The 23,115-nt window shown below is 31.0% G+C and overlaps 3 protein-coding genes across 4 annotated transcripts; 2 read left to right on the top strand and 1 right to left on the bottom strand.

Moving 5' to 3' along the window:
• Positions 1-1,441: 1,441 nt before the first annotated feature.
• LOC118038555 (protein FAR1-RELATED SEQUENCE 5) lies at positions 1,442-3,569 on the top strand. The gene is made up of 3 exons (XM_035044941.2): positions 1,442-1,604; positions 2,125-2,573; positions 2,929-3,569. Coding segments are annotated over exons 1-3 (654 nt in total). The 5' UTR covers positions 1,442-1,603; the 3' UTR covers positions 3,133-3,569.
• A 927-nt stretch (positions 3,570-4,496) lies between these two features.
• On the top strand, positions 4,497-6,160 carry LOC118038596 (acetyl-CoA-benzylalcohol acetyltransferase). Its single transcript, XM_035044997.2, has one exon. The coding sequence runs from the start codon at positions 4,789-4,791 to the stop codon at positions 6,103-6,105; it is 1,317 nt and encodes a 438-aa protein (XP_034900888.1). The 5' UTR covers positions 4,497-4,788; the 3' UTR covers positions 6,106-6,160.
• Positions 6,161-17,942: 11,782 nt separating this feature from the next.
• Positions 17,943-21,497, bottom strand: LOC118038556 (uncharacterized). 2 transcript variants are annotated; one of them, XM_035044944.2, is made up of 5 exons: positions 21,372-21,497; positions 20,627-21,208; positions 19,827-19,982; positions 19,316-19,682; positions 17,943-18,389 (listed from the first exon to the last, which is right to left on the bottom strand). In XM_035044944.2, exons 2-5 carry the CDS (start codon positions 21,179-21,181, stop codon positions 18,385-18,387), a joined length of 1,083 nt encoding a protein of 360 aa, XP_034900835.1. In that variant the 5' UTR covers positions 21,182-21,208; positions 21,372-21,497; the 3' UTR covers positions 17,943-18,384. The 2 variants fall into 2 exon arrangements, with proteins under 2 accessions (XP_034900835.1, XP_034900833.1); XM_035044942.2 differs by having other exon boundaries at positions 20,627-21,184; positions 21,372-21,496.
• Positions 21,498-23,115: the final 1,618 nt, after the last annotated feature.

Genomic DNA, 23,115 nt, shown 5'->3' with positions numbered 1-23,115 from the left:
ACGGGTTAACTTGGTTTGAAGGGTTAACCCAATTAATTCAAAAAAAAATTTCTTCATTAGTTTTTTTCTTGTTGTTGGTTTTTTTTTTCTTTTTTAATTAATCTATTTAATTATCACACTTTTATGATACGATCTTATAGCTAGACCCACATTCAATATTCTTGGGTCCGATATTGCAGTCAGGCTCACTTAAACTTGGGTCATGCAAGTTTAATGTTATTATTAATATTATAAATATTACTTTTAGGTCAGGCGTTTCAGCCAAACTCAAAACTCTTGGATATAGTTTTTCAGAAAAACCTAACATTTTTAAATCTTAGTTTTTTTATATATTTTTTATGCAAAATTCTTAGGTTATCTGTGCAGCATCAAAATTCTTTGGTGTGTCCTCCCCTACCGATATCGGTGAAGTGCCCGTTTCAGCAGCTGCGTGCAGATTGCTTAGGCCCCAAGGACGAACATCCCGCGCTTGCAATCTTTCTTCAATGTAACTGATGATAATCCTAAGCATCAACCTCAATTTGAACATGCATGCATTTATCTTAGAACCCTAGCTTATGGCCAGAGGTTACACGAAAAACCTCCAATCTGGTTTCCGTCATGCCAGGATTTGCAAGGGAACTGATGCCATCAGCATTCACTTTCCACCATCCATGCCAGGAGCTACTTCAAGAACTATGTATGATCACTTTCTTTGTTTGAAACTAGATTCTGTAAGAACTAGAGACCAGTACTAGCCAATCAGATTTGCCAGCGGGCTGTATGTTGTCTTGGCTACGAACGATCCAGAGTATAGATTTGAAACGTGGATGGCAAACACTTAAAAAGAAGAGGATAACCAGTAAATTTAAAGAAGATTAAAATGAATATTTTGAGAAATTTAAGGATGCCAGTTGCCTTTTCTCCTCTATGTAACTCTTTAAGGCATAATTATCAAACCAACTCGGGCTCTAAAAATATTGTCTGAAATGATTTTTTATTTTTTTATAAAAAAAATAATAATAACATTGTCTTGAAATAAACTTGTGTTTATTTTTTTTTTAATGAAACAAAGTTATTTTAACATAGATCCAAGTTATCTCTCCAACAATAACATTACTTGAACTGATTAACACATGATCCTAGTTTTGAGATAAGTTTGATAATTATGTTCCAAGGTTCAGTTGAGCGGCAAATTTTCATATTCACAAGTTTCTTTGACTTAGGTTCAATTTTGCTCTCAAACAATTTATTTATGAGTTTTATACCTTAAGTAAGTTAATTTAATACAAGGAATTCTGGAAGCAGGACCCATTTGAGAAATCCAAATTGTTTTGGGATAGAATTGATAAGCAAATTGTTTTTGGGTAAAAATTTATAGCTTGCCTAAAAAAACCCTTATTCAACGACAACTGGCATGTCATTCATGTTAAAAACGACATGTTGTCAGATCTATTCATGTTTGTCTGGTGGCATCAAAACACTTGAGTTTCACGATCATCTCTCTCTAGACTCTGATCCATCTTATCCCTACTCACCAAAACCCAAAAATACCTCTCTAAACTCTCGAAATTACCTGCCATACCCTTCTCAGTTCCGGGTCTCTCTGATCTTTGCTGCATCAAGTAAGTTGCAATCTTTCTCTCTCTGGGTCATCTTTAATTTTCTTTTCTTTATTGAATCATACAAAAAGTTTGTGTTTTTGAATGCAAAGTATAGCTCACTGTTACTTTTTAATGCTATAGAGAGTCCATCTTTTTTTTTCATTTTTTCATTGGGTTGTGGTATGAGAAAAGAAAGAATAAATCTTGTGGTTTCTTGATGTTGTTTTAATGCATGGTCTGATTGGTTTCTGAGAAAAGAGAGGAAAATGAAAGAGAGAAAACAAGAAGAAATGAAACAGTTGTTGTTAGTGTTTCTTGATGTTTTGTATAGTGTTGAATGATGCTCTTGACATAAAAGTTGGGTTTTTTTTTTTGTTGGGCGGTTTAATTTATTGTTTACTTGGTTTTAGCTGCTGTAGAGAAGAGTGAATTATGCTGTTTTTGGTTTATTCTTGTCAAATTTTGAGCTTCATGTTTAAAGATGAATAAGGGATTTTAAATGGGTTTAAAGGTAATATTGAATTGTGTTATTGTGTGGCAGTGGATGTAGATGAGAGGATTGATATAGCAGAGAGCTCTATTGGAAATGAATTGGTTGAACATGGTGGTGAATTGGTTGAACATGAAGGTGATGATATGGTTGTAGAACCACATGAGGGCATGGAGTTTGAATCAGAAGATGCTGCCAAGATATTCTACGATGAATATGCCCGGCGGATAGGATTTGTAATGCGTGTAATGTCTTGTCGTCGTTCTGAAAGAGATGGGAGGATTCTTGCCAGGCGACTTGGGTGTAATAAGGAGGGTTATTGTGTAAGCATTCGAGGGAAATTTGGAAATGTTCGAAAGCCACGACCAAGTACTAGAGAAGGTTGTAAAGCGATGATTCATGTTAAGTTTGATAAGTCTGGAAAATGGGTGATAACAAAATTTGTAAAGGACCATAATCATCCACTTGTAGTGGCTCCACGTGAAGCTCGTCAAACGTTGGTGAGTTTTCCTCTCTGTTTTTTAACTATGCATGCTGCTTCCATGCTTTACCAACTCTATATGCCTTTGACATGTGATTCTGTAGCCTTATTCTCTCTGGTAATTAAATAAGCTTCTAAGGAAAATAATTAATTCCTTGAACTTTCACTTTCTCTGTTCTTTTTTTGGTTTTCATGATTGACAAATACAAGTGTAAAAATTCAGTGCATCACATGCTATTCAAGAAACCAGACTAACAAACTGGGATGTTGTTAATATGTGCTTGGAAGGAAGATTTCTAATGCTTTGAGGTTGTGGAAGGATAATATCTGCATATCTGACGTGATCTGAGTATTGTTTTATTTTTACCTTGTAGGATGAAAAGGACAAAAAAATTCAAGAATTAACTGCTGAATTGAGAAATAAGAAGCGGTTATGTGCCACTTATCAAGAACAGCTAAGTGCATTTGTGAAAATTGTTGAAGATCACAGTGAGAAGCTATCCAAGAAAGTTAAAAATGCGGTAGAAAATCTAAAAGAATTTGAGTCTATTGAGCAGGAGCTCATGCAGCATACATAGTCTCAGCATTTGGTGTAAGTACTTAGCTATTACTTCTTCAACTCCGTTAGTTGTACAATGTTTTTTACTGTTGTTCTCTGTTTTGTCTCTTCATCGGAAGCAGAAACTGACACAGCAATTAGAAATGTAGTTATAGGATATTGCTTTGTTTTCGAATTTGTAATCCATGCGAGTTCAGTGATTTTGTGGGGGGGTGGGGGCTCTAGCTTTCAGGTTTATTATGTTTTAGTGCAAATGTCGTTGGAGGCGCCACAATAAGTTATGGAAGTTTTTGAAGACAAAAATTTCCTTTTTTAGCAGTCTTGATTTGTATAGCAAACTAGTAATATGAAGTACTGGCAGGGTATGATTTAGTATGCTCTTGCAAGTGATGCATTTTTATGATAGGACATGGATATTTCAAATGGATGGGTGGAACCTTCTCTTCTTTTCTCATACTCTCCAGATTAACTCATTGTTCACCCTGGTGTTGCAGCAATGCTGTCACCGTATAAGATGAATGCAAATGTTATTCTTATCAACTCAAATTTGCCCAATTCTGACTTTCTATATATAATACTAGTATATTTGTCTGCACTCCACAGCGGGTCAATAATTTTTTTTAAAATGTAAAAAGAAAATATTAAGAGCATAGAGAATATTTTTTAGTGGCTTGGGTCTGGCGGGTTTGTATGCCAGTCCTAATCTATGCTTGACCCAAGCAAACACAAATAAATATAGAATAATTGTACATTTTAGTTTAGTTGTTATGAGAGTGAAAAAAAAAAAAAAACAACCAAAAAAATGTCTTGTGAAAAAATAAAATAAGAAATTAAAAATGAAACTACTATTACAATTTATAATAAAAAAGTTTCTTCATCTGTAGTGATTTTTCCATACTATTTAGTTTTTATTATAATGGTTAGTCTGGAGAAACATGCTACGTATCTGCAACTCATGCGTTCACCCATCAATCAACATGCTTGAAACATTGCAAAATCTTGATTGAGGCATAACTCTGAACGATATAGTTATCTGTGCATCAATCATTTTGTCTATGTGGTTGTGATGAATAAGTTATAAGAATTGATCTCAAGCAGTTTTTATAAAATTCTATTTAGTTGCAACTACATGGTTTTTTTCTTTCTTGTAGCTTCTCTTTCACCTGTACTTGTGTTTCTTTGACTGATTTTCCTGTCTATGGGATTTGATAAAGAAAATTGTGGGATTTTGAGGGATTGAAATATGGAATTCTAAGAATAACTTTGTTTTGTTTGCAAAATAATGTAATGGCCGTAACGGAAAACAATTTTCCTTTTCTATTTTCAGTTTTCATCTTTTTTCTGGTTTTTCTTTTTCTAATAGAAAATAAGAATGATTATCAAGAACCTGACATTTTCCTAGTACTGTTAAAATAATGAAGATAAAAAAATCAAATATGAAGAATAATAATGTAACATTAAAAGTAATTAGTAATCAAAAGAAAACTCCTAATTTAATAACTTTAAAGGTATTGAAAATTCAACTGAAGAATAAACCTACAAATTTCTTCATTTTAATCTATTAAGGTACAAATAATAAGTTCAAACTGCTATAATATTTATGAAACTTGTCTACAACTCCAAGGTCTAGCCAAGAGAAGATCTGTCTCTTCAACCTGGCACACAACTGGAGAACATGAGGGTTGAAATTGTTTCCAGGAAATTCATTACTCCATCATCTTCAACCCCACCTCACCTTAGAAGCTGCGAAATATCGGCCTTGGATCAGCTTCTTCCTCCAGTTTATGTAGGATTAACATATTTTTACCCGGCTGACGAAAACATTCAAGGAGCCAAGCATTCCGAAAGAGGAAAGCAGTTGGAGGAATCATTATCCAAAATCTTAAACCTCTACTATCCGGTGGCAGGGAGATATGATGAAGAAAAGCTGTTGATCGATTGCAACGACAAAGGGGTAGAATATTTGGAAGCTGAAGTAAGTGGACGACTCTCTCAAATTTTAAACGGGGAGTTGCAGCCTGAGCAGTTGAATCAGTTTCTTCCGTATCCTGTTGCATCACCCACAAGTCCATTAGTAGCTGTGCAAGTAAGCACTTTCGAGTGCGGTGGACTGGCTGTCGGCTTGCGCGTTTCACACAAGATATGTGATTTAGCGACATTAACCTCATTTGTCAATGGATGGGCAACAACAAGTCGAGTTGGTATTGCTGAAGTGCCCCGACCGAGTTTTGCTCTGCCATCCCTCTTTCCGACAAGAGAGACAACTCAAATCCTGAAAGCAACTCCGGTTAAAAATGGAGCTAGGGTCGTGACAAGAACTTTTGTGTTTAGCAGGTCTGCAGTAGCCAACCTGCAAGTGATTGCCAGAACAAGAGATGATGATTTGGAAGGAGGGAAAGGCCAACCTTCGCGAGTCCAAGTAGTGACTGCAATTGTATGGAGGGCTCTGATTAAGGTGGCTAAACTTAAGCATGGATACCTGAGACCATCTGCCTTAATTCATGGAGTGGAAATGAGAAAGAGGTCAGCATTACCACTACCACCAAATTGCTTCGGAAACATGTTGATGGTTACGATGGCTCGATTCGAGGCAGACGAGAGCAAAATGGGGTTGCCTGACCTGGTCATTCCGGTAAGGCAGGCGATAAGGGATGCCGTTTCGGATTGCCGAAACGCAATAAGCTATGATGATTTGTTGTTGGGAGCAGCAGGGAGTTTCAGTGAATGGAATGAGGAAGCAAGCAAAGGTGAGATAGATGTGTATACGTTTACTAGCTGGTGTGGTTTCCCGATTTATGAAGTGGATTTTGGCTGGGGGAAGCCTGCATGGGTGAGCAGTCCCCATAAGCCAGTACCTTTGGTGAACTTGCTGGACACCATAGATGGTGGAGTTGAAGTATGGATGACTGCAGAGGAAAAGAACATGATCCTTTTTCAACAAGACCCTGAGATTATTTCCCTCACTGATTCTCGATTGAAGAATAATGTCTAAATTATATTACAAGATTATTGCCCTTCACAGCTTCTCAACTTGTGCAATGTCAACTGTTCCCAAAATAAATAAATAAAATCTAAACCATAGCAATTTCTTTTCGCGTTCCTACTTTTTATGTACTCTTTATATAAAAACAATATGGTTTTGAAGATAACAAATTATTAAATCCTAATTAATTTATCTATAAAAATTAAGTTTAATTTTAAAATATATATATTAAAGTAACTTTCACATGATTTAAAAATTAAGTAGCAGATCTCTAACCTGATGGACTTTTATTTGAAAGGGTGTGTTGTATAATAATAAAATTTACTCATCATCCTCAAAGAAAAATATGCTAAATTAAGTTGTCGATTACTTGCAGGTGTGGAAGTCTTTCCTCTCTCTTTTTCTTATTCTTTTAGTTTTTTTTTGTCCTCCCTCCACCTCCTGGTGAAAGGGGTATTTATAAAGAGAAGAAAGAGGGAGAAAAAACTACTTTACCCCTGTCCATTTATGGTACAGTGTAGGGTAGCTAGGCAGCCATTGAATAGCTTGTTCAGGGCAACCCGTTCAAAACAACACCGTTTTGAATTTATATATATATATATATATATAACGCATTTTTTAATTAAAAAGAAAAGGGCGTTAAACAGTTTCATATTCCAAATCAGTTCTTAATTGTTGATTTGTTCAATCCAGTTCTCATTTGAAATTTTGATTTTAAGAATCAATTCAATTGCATTCCTGTAAAATTCAAATGTCAACCTTGAAGTTGACCATCTTTTTCACTTTGATCATTGGTTTTGAATTTATGTATTTTAGCCTTAATTGATCAACAAACATTCAATTTTTTCAATTTAACCCCCAATTTAGTCAATTCCAGCTCTTATATTTATGTGCATTTTCTAGTCTGGTCCTTGGTTTTTATATTTCTCCAATCAAGTCTCTAATTGTCCATCAAACTTTAATATTTATGCAATTAAGCCTCTGATTTGACTAAATTAACTCTTAAAATTTGTAATTCGACCCTCACATTTTAATTTCTTTCAATTAAAATCTAAATTGATTTAAAAATTAATTTTTCTTGCAATCAAACCCTTCATCAACTCAATTAATATTTCAACAAAATCTAACCAAGTCTTTAAACATCTGATTTTGAACTTTTTTTCTCAAATTGAATTTTCTTTGCCAACAGAGCTCACATCAATAAAAAAATATATATTGTCAAATTCTAATCTCTGTATTTTTTTAACTTTCTCAACCAATCTTTTGTCATTTTTAAGGCGCCCTTGTGTTTTCTTTTCACTATTATATTTTTTTTTCTTCAAAATTTTTTTTTATTTTTCTCTTTTTTTTTATTTTAGAACCTAAAAATGGGTAACAACAGGGAGCTTGGTATATCTCATTATTACTCATCCAAATATTACATATGTTATTCATGTTGTTAGTTAATTTGTTGCTTCTCCTACAATGGTTCATTGGGCAACTCTTCTTCGTATTTTGCAATACTTTCAGGATACAGTCTTTTAGAGTCTTTTACTTTTATCCATATCTTTCCTAGCGTTACGTGCATACTCTAACACTGATCATGAGAGTGATCTCATAGATCGCAAGTTTGTTATTGATTTCTATATTTTTTTAGTTGATTCTCTTATTTCTTGGAAGAGTAAGAAACAATCTATTGTTTCTCAATCTTCAACCGAAGCAAAATATCATGTCATGACATCTACTACCAAAGAGATTATTTGATTACATTGGTTACTTGTAGATATAGAGCCTCTCTTTCTTATTCTATTACTATGTATTGTAACAACTAGAGTTCTATTCAAATTGTTCAGACCTCGATTTTTTATGAACTAACTAAGCATATTGAGATCGATTGTCATCTTACTCGTCATCATCTAAAGCATGACACCATTACTTTGCCTTTTATTTCTTTTTTCTTTGTAGATTGCAGATTTATTTATCAAGTCGTATTTTATTTCACATTTTTGTTTTCTTATTAGCAAACGATTGATGCTTGTAGTTGCCAAATTGTGAGTTTGAGGGGAGATATTAAAAAAATATATGTTTATTTTGTTTTATTTATTAAGGGTAAAAACAACAACTTGGTCATCAAAAATCAACAAAATCCTGCGAATCAAATTTAAGAAAAAAAGAATTTTATTTCCCTTGAACAGAACCAGTTTCTGCAAAGTGCATATATACAAATTACAACTTATATGGCTAAAGCAGTTTTTTTCATATTAGCGTCGAGTATCCGGCCAAGGCCCCACTAATCTTGAGGGTGCACAAGTCCATAACAAGGAGTTTCCTGTAAGTGAACCATGGTTAATTCATGATATATATATATATATATATATATATATATATATATATATATATATATATATATATATATGAGTGTTTATACGTATTAATTGATTTTCTAGAATTAACATTTTGTATAAAAATTCTTGTTATTAAATAAGAATTAGTTTATTTATTGTTCATTATTGTTTTTACTTCTAGATCCAACAAGTGGCTTCATAGCTACTTTAAGTGATGTTTGTGATTCGTGTATTTCCTTACTAAATATCCTTTATAATTTTGAGTACTGATGGACCTCTTAGTTTTACTTGAAAAATTATGAACTTTCATAATCAGATAGACTACTTGCTAAGAAAAATAAAACAAAATGATGGGGTAATAATTTCTATTATGTGAGAATTCCACTTTAAACTAAGGTGATCATGATAAGTTTTTTATTTAAAAACAATATTGTTGTTAAAAAAGAAAGGTGTTTTCATAAAACTAAATAACATGAATAAGAAAAAGAGAGTTTTAATTAAAGAAAATTTTTTTATTTTTTAATAATGTTAATTGTTTTTAGCTTTTATTCAAAAACCTATGTTGCTAATCATAATAACATATTTTTTTCAAAAAAAAAACAATACATGAATAAAAAGATAATTTTAACTACAAAAAATTTTGTTTCTATAAAATGTAAATCATGGATTTTTACAAATACCTATTTTGATTTTAATAAAATCAATTAAAAATATTTAAAATAAAAAAAAAAAGGCCAAGGATATTATGCCAATACACTTGCTAGTAATAATTCATTTTCTACAATTTTAGAGTTCTTTATTTCAACAATATCATATTGTTTTTACAGCCAACAACAAGAAACTAAAACTTCATCATAGAAATAAATATAAAACACCTTTGTTTTTTTTATTTTTTCATAAATATAATTAGATGTTCGTGACTATTTTAATGATGAGAGGACATTAATTTTAATACCAAGTGTTGTAAAATTAATTTAACCAGTATCGCATCCGAACATTTTATTACATTATACTATATCGAAAGAATCAATACAGAAAATCATTGACATTGATAAATATCAAAAGGAAATGTGTGCCCTAATCCACGAACACATCCAAGCAAATATTATATAGGTCATCGCCCCTTTTCAAATAAAAATTGTAATTAGCCTTAAACATTGCTCTTTCAGCAACATATTTCACCAGAGCATCGTGGCATTCTTTACCGGATCCCGTGACTTCACTACAAGTATCGTAGTCCAAGCTCTTCTCATCCCCAAATATGTAATTGAAGACTTTGTCTCCGGTAGACTTTGAAATCGTATTTGCACAGTTTTTCAAAAAACCTGGCAAAATCTCCTTGGAACTTTCTGGTGATGCAGCTAGATTTTCGTTATCAATATATTCAGCTTCGGTTGATTCATCTTCATTCTCCATTGCAAGGATAGGAGAGGCTATTAATGTTATTCCCATGAACAGAAGCACCGCGAATGAAACGTTCTTAGACCTTGCCATTGCGATCTTTTTAGATAATTTGGGGCTAAAATTCTATTTTGATGGTGAAGCATATACTCCTACATCTATATATATACACGTATATGGCTTAGATGATAAAAGGGGTGCAATATGACATTTATTTATGAATTAATATTCATTTAATGCCGATCTTAATACAAGCAAGTTTAAAATTAATAAATATGGGCAAGGATTAAGTCTCTAATGTTTAATTTATATATAATTTATTGTTGTTCTATTTAAACTGTCTTATTAAATTCCTCAAATGTTGTCTTTTGCTTGGTATAAATATTTTCTTCTTAACTCTAAATTAAAACTTATAATAATGACAATAAATATGTTTCTACTACAAAGGCAAGAGAATATATATTATAATTATTTCATTGCTCTCAATTAAAAAGAAACAACAACTAGGTCATCAAAAATCAAAGAAATCCTGCAAATCAAATTTAAGAGAAACAAAAATATATTTCCCCTTAAAAGAACCAATTTCTACAAAGTGCAAAAAGACAAATTAAAATTTATTTGGTTGAAGCAATTTTTTTTTTTTTTTTGATTAGCAACGAATATTCATGCCAAAGCCCGACTAATCCTTGAGGTGCAGACATCCTCGACAAGGAGTTTTATACAAGTGAATCACGGTTAATTCATGGGTTTATATGAGTGTTTATACATAGTAGTTGATTTTCTAGAATCAGCATTTTGTATAAAAGTCTTGTTATTAAATAAGAATTAGTCTATTTATCATTCATTATTATTTTTACTTCTAGATCAAACAAATGTCTTCAAAGCTACTTTGAGTGATGTTTGTTAGTCTGATCCATGTATTTTCTCATTAGATATCCTTTCCAATTTGGAGTGACGATGGAGCTCTTAGCTTTTCTTTATAAATTATCAAATTTCATAATCAAATAGACTACTTGCTAATAAAATAAAACAATATAATGGGGTAGTAATTTCCGTTATATGAGCATTCCACTTGTAAACTAAAGTGATCATGATAAGTTTTTATTTAAAAAAAAAATATTGTTAATAAAACCTAAATATTTTTGATAAAACAAAATAACACGTATAAGAAAAGAGAGCTTTAATTAAAGAAAACTTTTTTATTTTTTAATAAACATTAGTTGTTTTTAGTTCTTATTCAAAAAAACTATGTTGCTAATAATAATAACTTGTTTTTGTTTATAAGAAAAAATACATGAATAAGAAGTTAATTTTACCTAAAAAATATATTTTTTCTTTAAAATTTAAATTATGGATTTTAACAAAATATCTATTTTGATTTTATTAAAATCAATTAAAAATAATTTTTTTAAATCAATTTTCAATAAGTTTAGAGTTCTTTATTTGAAGAATATCATATTGTTTTTACAGCCATCAACAACAAATTAAAAATTCATGATAGAAATAAATATAAAACACCTTTCTTTTTCTTCTTTTTTTTCATAAATATGATTAGATGTGATCATGACTATTTTAATGATGAGAGGACATTAATTTTAATACCAAGTGTTGTAAAATTAATTTAACCAGTATCGCATCCGGACATATTATTACATTATACTATATCGAAAGAATCAATACAGAAAATCATTGACATTGATAAATATCAAAAGGAAATATGTGCCCTAATCCACGAACACATCCAAGCAAATATTATATAGGTCATCGCCCCTTTTCAAATAAAAATTGTAATTAGCCTTAAACATTGCTCCTTCAGCAACATATTTCACCAGAGCATCGTGGCATTCTTTACCGGATCCCGTGACTTCACTACAAGTATCGTAGTCCAAGCTCTTCACATCCCCAAATATGTAATTGAAGACTTTGTCTCCGGTAGACTTTGAAATCGTATTTGCACAGTTTTTCAAAAAACCTGGCAAAATCTCCATGGAACTTTCTGGTGATGCAGCTAGATTTTCGTTATCAATATATTCAGCTTCGGTTGATTCATCTTCATTCTCCATTGCAAGGATAGGAGAGGCTATTAATGTTATTCCCATGAACAGAAGCACCGCGAATGAAACGTTCTTAGACCTTGCCATTGTGATCTTTTTAGATAATTTGGGGCTAAAAATCTATTTTGATGGTGAAGCATATACTCCTACATCTATATATACACACGTATATGGCTTAGATGATAAAAGGGGTGTAATATGAAAGTTATTTATGAACTAATATTCATTTAATGCCGATCTTAATAAAAGCAAGTTTAAAATTAATAAATAAGGGCAAGGATTAAGTCTCTAGTGTTTAACTTACATATTATTTATTGTAGTTCTATTCAAATGTTATATTTTGCATGGTGTGTGTGTGGGTGTGTGTGTGTGTGTGTGTGTTTTCTTCTTAACTTTAAATTAAAACTTATAATAATGACAATAAATATGTTTCTAGCACAAATGCAAGAGAATATATATTAGAATTATTTCATTGCTCTTAATTAAAAAAAAACAAACAAACAAGAATCAAATATATGAAAAACAAAAATATATTTCACATGAATAGAACCAATTTATGTTGAGTGCATAAATACAAATTACAACTTATATGGCTGAAGCAGTTTTTCTTTTTTATTAGCAACGGATATTTGTGCCTAGGTATGACTATTCCTTAAGGTGCACACATCCACGACAAGGAGTTTTATACAAGTGAACCGCAGTTAATTCATGAATTTATATGAGTGTTGATATATATTAGTTGATTTCCTAGAATCAACATTTTGTATAAAAGTATTGTTATTAAATAAGAATTAGTCTATTTATCGTTCATTTTTTTTTTTACTTATAGATCCACCAAGTGTCTTCAGAGCTACTTTGAGTGATGTTTGTCAGCCTAATTCATGTATTTCCTCACTAGATATTCTAGTTTGGAGTGATGATGGAGCTCTTAGCTTTTTTGATAAATTATGAAATTTTATAATCAAATAGACTACTTGCTAAGAAAAATTAAAAGAAAAATGATGGGGAAGTAATTTCCGCTATATGATCATTCCACTTGTAAACTAAGGTAATCATGATAAGTTTCTATTTAAAAACAATATTGTTAATAAACAAAATAACACGTATAACAGAAGAGAGTTTTAATTAAAGAAAATTTTTTTATTTTTTAATAATGTTACTTGTTTTTAGTTTTTATTCAAAAAACTATATTGCTAATAATAATAACTTGTTTTTGTCAAAAAAAAAACAATACATGAGTAAGAAGTTAATTTTTACCTAAAAATATATTTTTTCTTTAAAATTTAAAGTATGGATTTTAGTGAATATCTATTTTGATTTTAATAAAATCAATTAAAAATACTTTTTTTTAAATCAAATTTTCAATAAGTTTAGAGTTCTTTATTTGAAGAATATCATATTGTTTTTACAGCCAACAACAACAAATTAAAAATTCATGATAGAAATAAATATAAAACACCTTTCTGTTTCTTCTTTTTTTCATAAATATAATTAGATGTGATCATGACTATTTTAATGATGAGAGGACATTAATTTTAATACCAAGTGTTGTAAAATTAATTTAACCAGTATCGCATCCGGACATATTATTACATTATACTATATCGAAAGAATCAATATAGAAAATCATTGACATTGATAAATATCAAAAGGAAATATGTGCCCTAATCCACGAACACATCCAAGCAAATATTATATAGGTCATCGCCCCTTTTCAAATAAAAATTGTAATTAGCCTTAAACATTGCTCCTTCAGCAACATATTTCACCAGAGCATCGTGGCATTCTTTACCGGATCCCGTGACTTCACTACAAGTATCGTAGTCCAAGCTCTTCTCATCCCCAAATATGTAATTGAAGACTTTGTCTCCGGTAGACTTTGAAATCGTATTTGCACAGTTTTTCAAAAAACCTGGCAAAATCTTCGTGGAACTTTCTGGTGATGCAGCTAGATTTTCGTTATCAATATATTCAGCTTCGGTTGATTCATCTTCATTCTCCATTGCAAGGATAGGAGAGGCTATTAATGTTATTCCCATGAACAGAAGCACCGCGAATGAAACGTTCTTAGACCTTGTCATTGTGATCTTTTTAGATAATTTGGGGCTAAAATTCTATTTTGATGGTGAAGCATATACTCCTACATCTATATATATACACGTATATGGCTTAGATTATAACAGGGGTGCAATATGACATTTATTTATGAATTAATATTCATTTAATGCCGATCTTAATATAGGGTATACAAGCAAGTTTAAAATTAATAAATAAGGGCAAGGATTAAGTCTCTAATGTTTAACGTATATATTATTTATTGTGGTTCTATTTAAACTGTCTTATTAAATTCCTTAAATGTTGTTATTTACTTGGTTTAAATATTTTCATCTTAACTCTAAATTAAAACTTATAATAATGGCAAAAAAATATGTTTCTAGCACAAAGGCAAGAGAATATATATTTGAATTATTTCATTGCTCTTAATTAAAAAGAAACAACAACAAGGTTGTCAAAAATCAAAGGAATCCTACGAATCAAATTTAAGAAAAACAATGATCTAATTCCCTTGAACATAACCAGTTTCTACAAAATGCATAAATACAAATTACAACTGTAGTTTTTTTTATAGCTGGATTAGCAATGAATATCCGTTCCAAGGCCTAACTAATCCTAAGGGTGTACACATCCTCAACAAGTAGTTTTATACAAGTGAATCACGATTAATTCATGGGTTTATATTAATGTTTATTTCCTAAATCAACAATTTGTATAAAAATCTTGTTATTAAATAAGAATTAGTCTACTTATCGTTCATTATTTTTTTTGTCTTCAGAGCTACTTTGAGTGATGTTTGTCAGTCTGATCCACTTGTTTCCTCGCTAGATATCCTTTCTAGTTTGGAGTGATGATGGAGTTCTTAGCTTTTCTTGATAAATTACCAACTTTCATAATTAAATAGACTACTTGCTAAGAAAAATAAAACAATATGACAGGGTAGTAATTTATGTTATATGAGCATTCCACTTGTAAACTAAGGTGATCATGATAAGTTTTTATTTAAAAATAATATTGTTGATAAAAAACAAAAAAAAATTCATAAAACAAAATAACATGTATAAGAATGAGAGTTTTGATTAAAAAAAACTTTTTTATTTTTTTAATAATGTTACTTTTTTTTAGTTTTTATTCAAAAAACTATGTTGCTAATAATAATAACTAGTTTTTGTCACACAAAAAATACATGAATAGCAAGTTAATTTTACCTAAAAATATATTTTTTCTTTAAAACTTAAATCTTGGATTTTTGCAAATATCTATTTACATTTTCATAAAATCAATTCAAAATACTTTAAAAAAATAACCATTTTCTATAAGTTTAGAGTTCTTTATTTGAAGAATATCTTATTGTCTTTACATCCAACAATAATAAATTAAAACGTCATTATAGAAATAAATATAAAACACCTTTGTTTTTCTTCTTTTTTTATAAATATGATTAGATGTGATCATTAGTATTTTAATGATGAGAGGACACTAATTTTAATACAAGTGATATTAAATTAATTTAACCAGAATCGCATCTGGACATATTATTTCATTATATCATATTGAAAGAATCAATATAGGAAACCATTGATATTGAAAAATATGAAAAGGAAATATGTGCCCTAACCCACGAACACATCCAAGCAAATATCATATAGGTAATCGCCCCTTTTCAAATAAAAATTGTAATTAGCCTTGAACACCGGTCCTTCAGCAACATATTTCACCATAGCATCGTGGCATTCTTTACCGGATCCTGTGACTTCACTACAAGTATCGTAGTCTAGGATTTTTTCATCCTCAAATATGTAATTGAAGACTTTGTCTCCGGAAGACTTTGAAATTGTATTTGCACAATTTTTCAAAAATCCTGGCAAAATCTCTGTAGAACTTTCCGGTGATGCAGCTAGATTTTCATTATCAATATATTTAGCTTCGGTTGATTCATCTTCATTCTGGATGGCAAAGATAGGAGAGGCCATTAATGTTATTCCCAAGAACAGAAGCACCGGGAAAGAAATGTTGTTAGACCTTGTCATTGCGATTTTTTTAGATAATTTGGTGCTAAAATTCTATTTTGATAATGAATCATATACTTGTACATGTATATATATGTACGCTTAGATGATAAAAGGGGTGCAATATGACATTTATTGATGAATTAAAATTCATTTAATGCCGATCTTAATATAGGGTATATAAACAAGTTTAAAATTAATAAATAAGGGCAAGGATTAAGTCTTTAATGTTTAACGTATATATTATTTATTGTGGTTCTATTTAAATTGTCTCATTAAATTCCTTAAATGTTGTATTTTACTTGGTTTAAATATTTTCAACTTAACTCTAAATTAAAACTTGTAATAATGAAAATAACTATATTTCTAGCACAAAGGCAAGAGATTATATATTTGAATTATTTCATTGTTTTTTAATTACTTTTTTTAAATAACAACTTGGTCATCAAAAATCAAATGAATATCATGAATCTAATTTTAAAATATATATATATATATTGACTTCCCTTGAACAGAACCAGTTTCTCCAGAGTGGATATGTACAAATTACAACTTATATGCCTAAAACATTTTTTTATTATTATTATTGAATTAGCACTAGGTATCTAGGTTAAGGCTCGACTTATCATGCAAGTGAACCACGAATAATACGTAAACTTTGCCCAAAAGCGATGGCCTCGTATAATTCTTTGCACCTAGCATTGTTTCCATCTAGCAAGAGTCAAACCTGAAATCTTGAACAAGAACACACTTCTAATTTCCAGCTCTTCTCCTTTATGCTATGGAATAGCATTGATCGATAGCATGTCTGGAATCTGAGCATTGGCAGCTTGCCTCCATTAAATTGGTTAAAAATGCTTCTTCTTTTAGGTTCATATGACAAGCCTTAGCAGGTTTCATGGCAGCCTCCTCCATCAGAATTAATTTCGATGGAGACTTTCTTGGTGATAAACACAGTGGCAGTACAGGTGTGGAAGGTAGAAATCCGAATGGTGGTATTACGTTTTTTTTTTTTGCCATGAAGAAAATGGTAACACATTGTATATTGCATAAAAGATTGTAAATTCAAATGTTAATTCAGTAATTTTTTGAATTTCTAAAACATTATCAATGGGAACAATATGGTTAAAATGTACTTTTTTATATAAATTACTCAAGGAATTAAATAATTGCAAGCCACATCAAAATAAAAAACTAGATAATAAGTAATAAGATTAAAAATTTTGTAAGAATTAAGATAATTAGCTAGTGATTACTTTATGTAGGTAGGAAAGGGGAAAAAAAGGCACTCTTTTTTTCAAGAATCATATAGAGTGTTTTTCATTTATTTATTTTTTTGGTCTGAAGATAAATATATTTTAAGCCTAATTTTGATGTTAATTGAGATTAATTTTTTTTTATCAAATAATCCTAAGGATACATTTTTAATATAAACATGGTACATTCAAAAAAATTTAATAAATTTCCCTAATTGTAATTCATATAATTTAAATTTAATAAACTTAACATAAACATGGAGCCTAGACTAATACAAGACTAATACAAGTTTAAGAAAAAATAGAAAAATAATTGACTTGATCTAATACAGTCAAAAACTCAAGTTAGCTCAAGATATAACACATGACAAATACCCATTGATTTTTTTGAAAAAATAATTTTAAAAACTTTTGGATCATCTAAGTTGACCCTCTCAAATCATGACCTGAATATTGTCTCAGATCAACTACCGAGCTGAGTTTTAAAATTATGACAATAATTATTTTTATCCATATGATGACTCAGGTCAACTCGATGTGATCAGGTCAACTCGTGTTAATCCTCTTGACCTCTGACCTAGCTCTTTCTCTGGTTATCCAAAAAAATTCATAAAAGCATTCAGTTCGGTTAATTTCATATCGGTTTTTACAAATATTCCGTATAATTTGGGTAATTTGCTCCCACTAGTATGGATTTAGAGCATAGGACAGGAGAGGAGATTGGTATAATAGACAACCCTCAGATGCTAACACAATCAGGGAACATAATCACAGCTCCCTGCAGCTTTTGAGTCACATTCATCCACTACAGTCATGGAGCTACATTCTTTCATCAGCAACATAATCCTTCTAGAATGGAAAAACTATCTTCATATGATAATCCTTCTAGAATGGAAAAACTATCTTCATATGATAACAATATGAACTCTTCGATAGAGATATCATCCAGGCAAAAGAAAAGGTGCGCACAACAATCTCACACAGGGACATAAATAACTCCAGCGAAATTTTGTACCACAGTATAATCTGCAAGGTTGGCAAGCAATGCCCGTGGCATGGTCACCAATTATCTTTTGATAGATTACTTGAAAATTTACCTAGATAGACATTGCATTGATTTCCACTCTCCATAAAGAGCCTATTCAGTGGGTGAGTATTGGACTCGATATCCGAAGTTAAATCAGGTAATTCAACCTGTATACACAAGAACACTTAGGTCAAAAGACTAGCGGTAGAACTCGCCAATATATACGATGCTTACATAATATCAATATGTTGTGTAAAATAAGGTAAGATGCACAAAGATGTAAGATCTGGAATGTGTGCATAGCAGAAAGAGAGGCGAGAAGACCAAAACCTATACATGGTAGTCTCTAAGGAAGCTGAGATAACCAAAAAATAGAGTTTTGTTTCAAGTTACCACCCACAATTTACCCCATTCCCTCAACTTCCTTTCTTGTTTTCCATACAAACAAAGACAATGGCTGAAGCTACCGGGAACCATCATCAAAACAGACCCGGAGCCTGAATCACTCTCTTAAAGATTGAAGCATCACTCATTGTGTAGATAAATGATGAATACAAAGGCCAACAAAAAATTGTTATTATGATATGGTGACTCATGAATCAGATAGAAGCCCAATCAACTTCCTTGCATCAACCAGCTACCTAATAGACAGTCAATCAGTAAGTTTGGCTTTAACATCTAGCTTCTTTATATTCCTTTCACTTCTACACTGTTTTACTCGGGTATCAATCTCCAGTAACTAAAACAGAGAAGTCCATAAGTAAATGAACCTGCAAGAAATTAGATCTTTCCTAGATAGTATAAAAATGTCCCAGTTCATACTTTTAAGCACCAAGTTGGAAGGCATATCAAGCCAATTAATCAATAAAATATTTTCACCCATAAAACATATCTCCCTGGGAATGAAAAGTCACAATAACCGAGCAGCGTGCAATCAAAGTAATCGATCTGGTCTAAGTGTATGCATCTTACTAAAAAGTAGCACACGTCTGTATTTAAGTCACCTTTTACTTTTAATGGTATACTGTATCGAACAATTTGAAAGAAAAAAAAAGCGTGAAGTCATCTTTTGATCTGACCAAAAAAGGCATACCTTGGTTTTCTTCAATTTTGTCTCCAGGTTCGTCAATACCAGTCACGCTGGCCAGCTCTTTTTTGTCTCTCCAAATTGCATGCACTTCGTCAGTTCGAAACCTCTGGGTGAAAGTTGATTCCTCTAGTGGAGTTGTTTCACCATAAGCAAAAGCAAGGAGACCAGTATATGCAATCATTGCTCCGTTGTCAATGCAATACCTATCATCAGTTGCATATAGCATTCCCCCCCGCTCAGAACACATTATTCTCATCATCTCTTGCAAGCGCTCATTGCAACCCACACCACCAACAATAAGAATATCTTTCTTATCACAATGTGCCATTGCCCGTTCTGTGATCTCCACAAGCATAGCAAACACTGTTTCCTAAACAATTTTAGAAGATGATGAGCTAATACATTAAAACAAGATATATGTACTTAGGCAACTTGAGACATGATAAAAAAAAGGATAAGAATGATTCAGATTCTTCCACTCAAAGACATATTACTAACAGCTCGCATGGTCTACCTGGAGGGAATAGCACAAGTCTGCAGGAGTGCACTCGTTATTTTTAAGCTTCTCCTCTGTGGTGGCTTCAATAAAGCTCAATATTCCACTAAAAGAAACATCCATCCCTTTGACAACATAAGGAAGATCTATAAATTGCTCCCCTTTCTTTGCAAGCTGGTTACAACAACGTTATGTAAGTAACTATTGAAAATTAGCTCATTAGTATTCTGAACTTTAGGTCCACTGGTATCAAAAGGCATTTTATAAACCCTGGTAGAGAGCTACTAAACTTGAGATATGAATTCCACTAAAACAGGGGAAGAAGGAAGAATAATAAGCCAATAAATAAAAATAAAATGACAGGTTAATTGTTCGGAAACTAAAGCCATGAAAGATGAATTCCAATATCCTATTGATAATGTTTTAATTGCTTCATATTATGTGAACATGAAAGCTACAAAGAGTGCAATATGACTATCAAGCTTGAATTCAAGAAACATAACTACAACATAGATGAGCCACCAGTTTTCCTATTATTTACACATTCACAACCAAGGCTTCAAACTTGTATGTTTATTTAAATTGTTGATGAAAGTACAAGAACAAGAATTATGACTTGACCAGAAAAAAATAGGACTTCAACGAAACATAAAACTTGTAATCAGGGTTATTTTTTTATCAGTTCAATGCACACAAGGATTAATCAGAATAGGAATAAAACAAATGAAGCCAAGCAAAACTTTAATGAAACCAAAAACAAAATGGAAGTAACAAACCCTCAAACAGAAATCTCAAAGAACTCACTAATATCAATATACCTGCTCAATGTTATATCCAGGAGCAGGGTCATTAGACAGCTGCAAAACTCTGGCGAACCGATCCAAACAATTCCCAACAGCAATATCAATAGTCTCACCAAAAATCCGATACCGTCCTTCACTGTAAGCAATAACCTGAGTATTCCCGCCACTAACATACAAAACAACAGGATCATCCGCCCCAGTAACAATCCTACCCATCTCAATATGAGCAACACAATGATTAACAGCAACAATTGGTTTCTTCCACAACTGTGAAAGAACTCTAATAACAACAGCAGACACCTGTAAAGGTGCTCCCATACCAGGACCTTTAGTGTAACAAAGGCAATCGATTTCATCAGGGGTTATCTTTGCGGTCTCTAAAGCAGACTTAACAATTGGTAAAACATGCTGCAAATGATGTTGGGCTGTTTCTCTTGGCAAAAAACCTTGACCTGGTGGGGTTATATAAGTATGTCTTGGGTTTGATAAAATTGTCCCATCTAATGTAACAACCCCAACTCCTATCTTGTTTGCAGAACCTTCAAATCCTAGTGCTATCATTCTCTTCATTTTCTGAACAAAATATCAAAAGGGAACCTGTGAATTTCATAAAAAGATCAACACTTTATGCTATGTTTTGCCTTGACTTACAAGTTCATGTGAAGGGTTATGTTCATATACAATAGATAATTCTCTCTCTGTGCGTGAGGGGGGGGGTGTAGATTTTGTTACAAGGGGGTTGCAAAGTTTGGAGCTTTACCTGTGGCGACCGAGAATGAGAGGCTGGGAGCTGGGAGATGAAGATAACGGTCAGTAACTGCAGGAAGACAGACAGTAGGGTTTGTTCCTGTTCTTTGTGTTTTTTTAAGCGTAAACTATACTTTAGCTCCTATAAATGCAGCAATATTCCATTTCAATCCCTGTAGTTTGGTGGAATTTCCCGATATTAATTATAATTTTTAAAAACCTTCCAATATGGTCTCTTTTTTTTTAGGTTTTTGAGTGATGTTATTATATATATAACAGTTTGGAAGAAAATGATTAGATGAGAAAATTTCTTTCGGTTTCATTGCGTACTGTGATGCAAGTTTTTTTTTAAAAGTATTAAAATAAAATAATATTTTTAGATTTTTATTTTATTTTTTATATCATCAAATCAAAATTATATAAATATATTAAAAATATATATTAATTTGATATTTTTTCAAAATAAATCTATTTAATAAAGCATTACAAAATAAAAGTTATTGTACTTTCAAACAGGTTTATAATAACAATATCATGAAACATGTCCTAAATTTATTTTCATTGGACACATTTCATGATATAATGAAATGGAATGTAATGATTTAGAATAAATTGAGCTTTTGATCATATAAAAGCTAAAAGAAAATAAAGATGAACTTAAAAGGTAAGAGTTTTGATATTGATACAAATAAAATAGAAGGAATAGACCGGGATGAAATAAGAGTAGAGGGACACAAATAAGCATTTAACAACTTGGACAAGAGATTATTATAAAGTATTTGTCTCAAAATCTCGACTTCTTATGTGGCAGGTTAAATTAATTTTTTTAATTATAAAAAATATAAAGATATTAGAAAATCTAAAATATAATGTTGACAACACACTTTAAAAAATTAAGATTGTGAGATACTAGATGATATATTTAAAAAAAATTGAGATAATAATATATTGAATTGATCCAGATTAATCTGTAATTCAAGTCATGAAATCATAATAATTTCATAAAATACAAATAAAAAAAATTAAAAATCTTAATTTCAATTAATCAAATTTGAAAAAAAAAATTACTCGAATAAACTTAAAAATAAGATCTGAATCATTATCTAAGTCATGAAAATAAGATCGCTCATAGAAAACAAATAAGAACAATATGAAAACCATTTCCTAATAAATTCATTATGAAATTAAAACAAAAAAAAAGCTTTGGTCAAATCGGATTAACCCGTTAAATCTGTAACTTTAATCATAAGATCAAAATAATTTCATATAAAAAACTATGTTTTTTATATAAAAAAAATTAAGCAAAAAAAATATTTAATCCCGCCATAATCCAAAATAAATTATTGATGCATGAATTTTTAAAAAATAATTTTTTTTTATTTTGATTTTATTCAAATGAAGCTAAAATAAAATAGAAGGAAAGCCCTGTAAAATGGAGCCTAGGAGTTTGGGTCTAAAAGACCAGTTTCGCCGGCTTACCCATTTAATATATTTTTTTAGCTTGGCTAGGTAGAAGATGTGTTGTCAGCCAAACCAAAAAGATTTTATATGTGTCACAGACAACGCGTCATTTATATTTTTAGTTTTTAATGATAAAATAACTTAGAAATCCACATAAACCCCTTAATTCCTTCAAACTAACTAAAGAATTGGTCCAAAAGAAAAAATTAACATGAAACTAAAAAATTTTTTCAAGATTAGATCTACTTTTTCATGCTAATTCAAGATGAAATGACACACAAACTAAACTTTATTAT

The sequence above is a fragment of the Populus alba genome, chromosome 17 (genome assembly GCF_005239225.2).
Source record: "Populus alba chromosome 17, ASM523922v2, whole genome shotgun sequence".
Taxonomy (NCBI): domain Eukaryota; kingdom Viridiplantae; phylum Streptophyta; class Magnoliopsida; order Malpighiales; family Salicaceae; genus Populus; species Populus alba.
This window is presented reverse-complemented; position numbering and strand designations above follow the sequence as displayed.

Bases quoted from the DNA above. Each gene is read 5' to 3' on its own strand.
- LOC118038555 (XM_035044941.2), top strand. The intron at 2,574-2,928 runs GTGAGTTTTCCT...TTTACCTTGTAG, and splicing joins GTGAAGCTCGTCAAACGTTG to GATGAAAAGGACAAAAAAAT.
- LOC118038596 (XM_035044997.2), top strand. From the start codon at position 4,789: ATGAGGGTTGAAATTGTTTCCAGGAAATTCATTACTCCATCATCTTCA.
- LOC118038556 (XM_035044944.2), bottom strand. From the start codon at position 21,181: ATGAAGAGAATGATAGCACTAGGATTTGAAGGTTCTGCAAACAAGATA. The intron at 19,983-20,626 runs GTATATTGATAT...TGTTGTAACCAG, and splicing joins CTGGATATAACATTGAGCAG to CTTGCAAAGAAAGGGGAGCA. The intron at 19,683-19,826 runs GTAGACCATGCG...AAAATTGTTTAG, and splicing joins ACTTGTGCTATTCCCTCCAG to GAAACAGTGTTTGCTATGCT.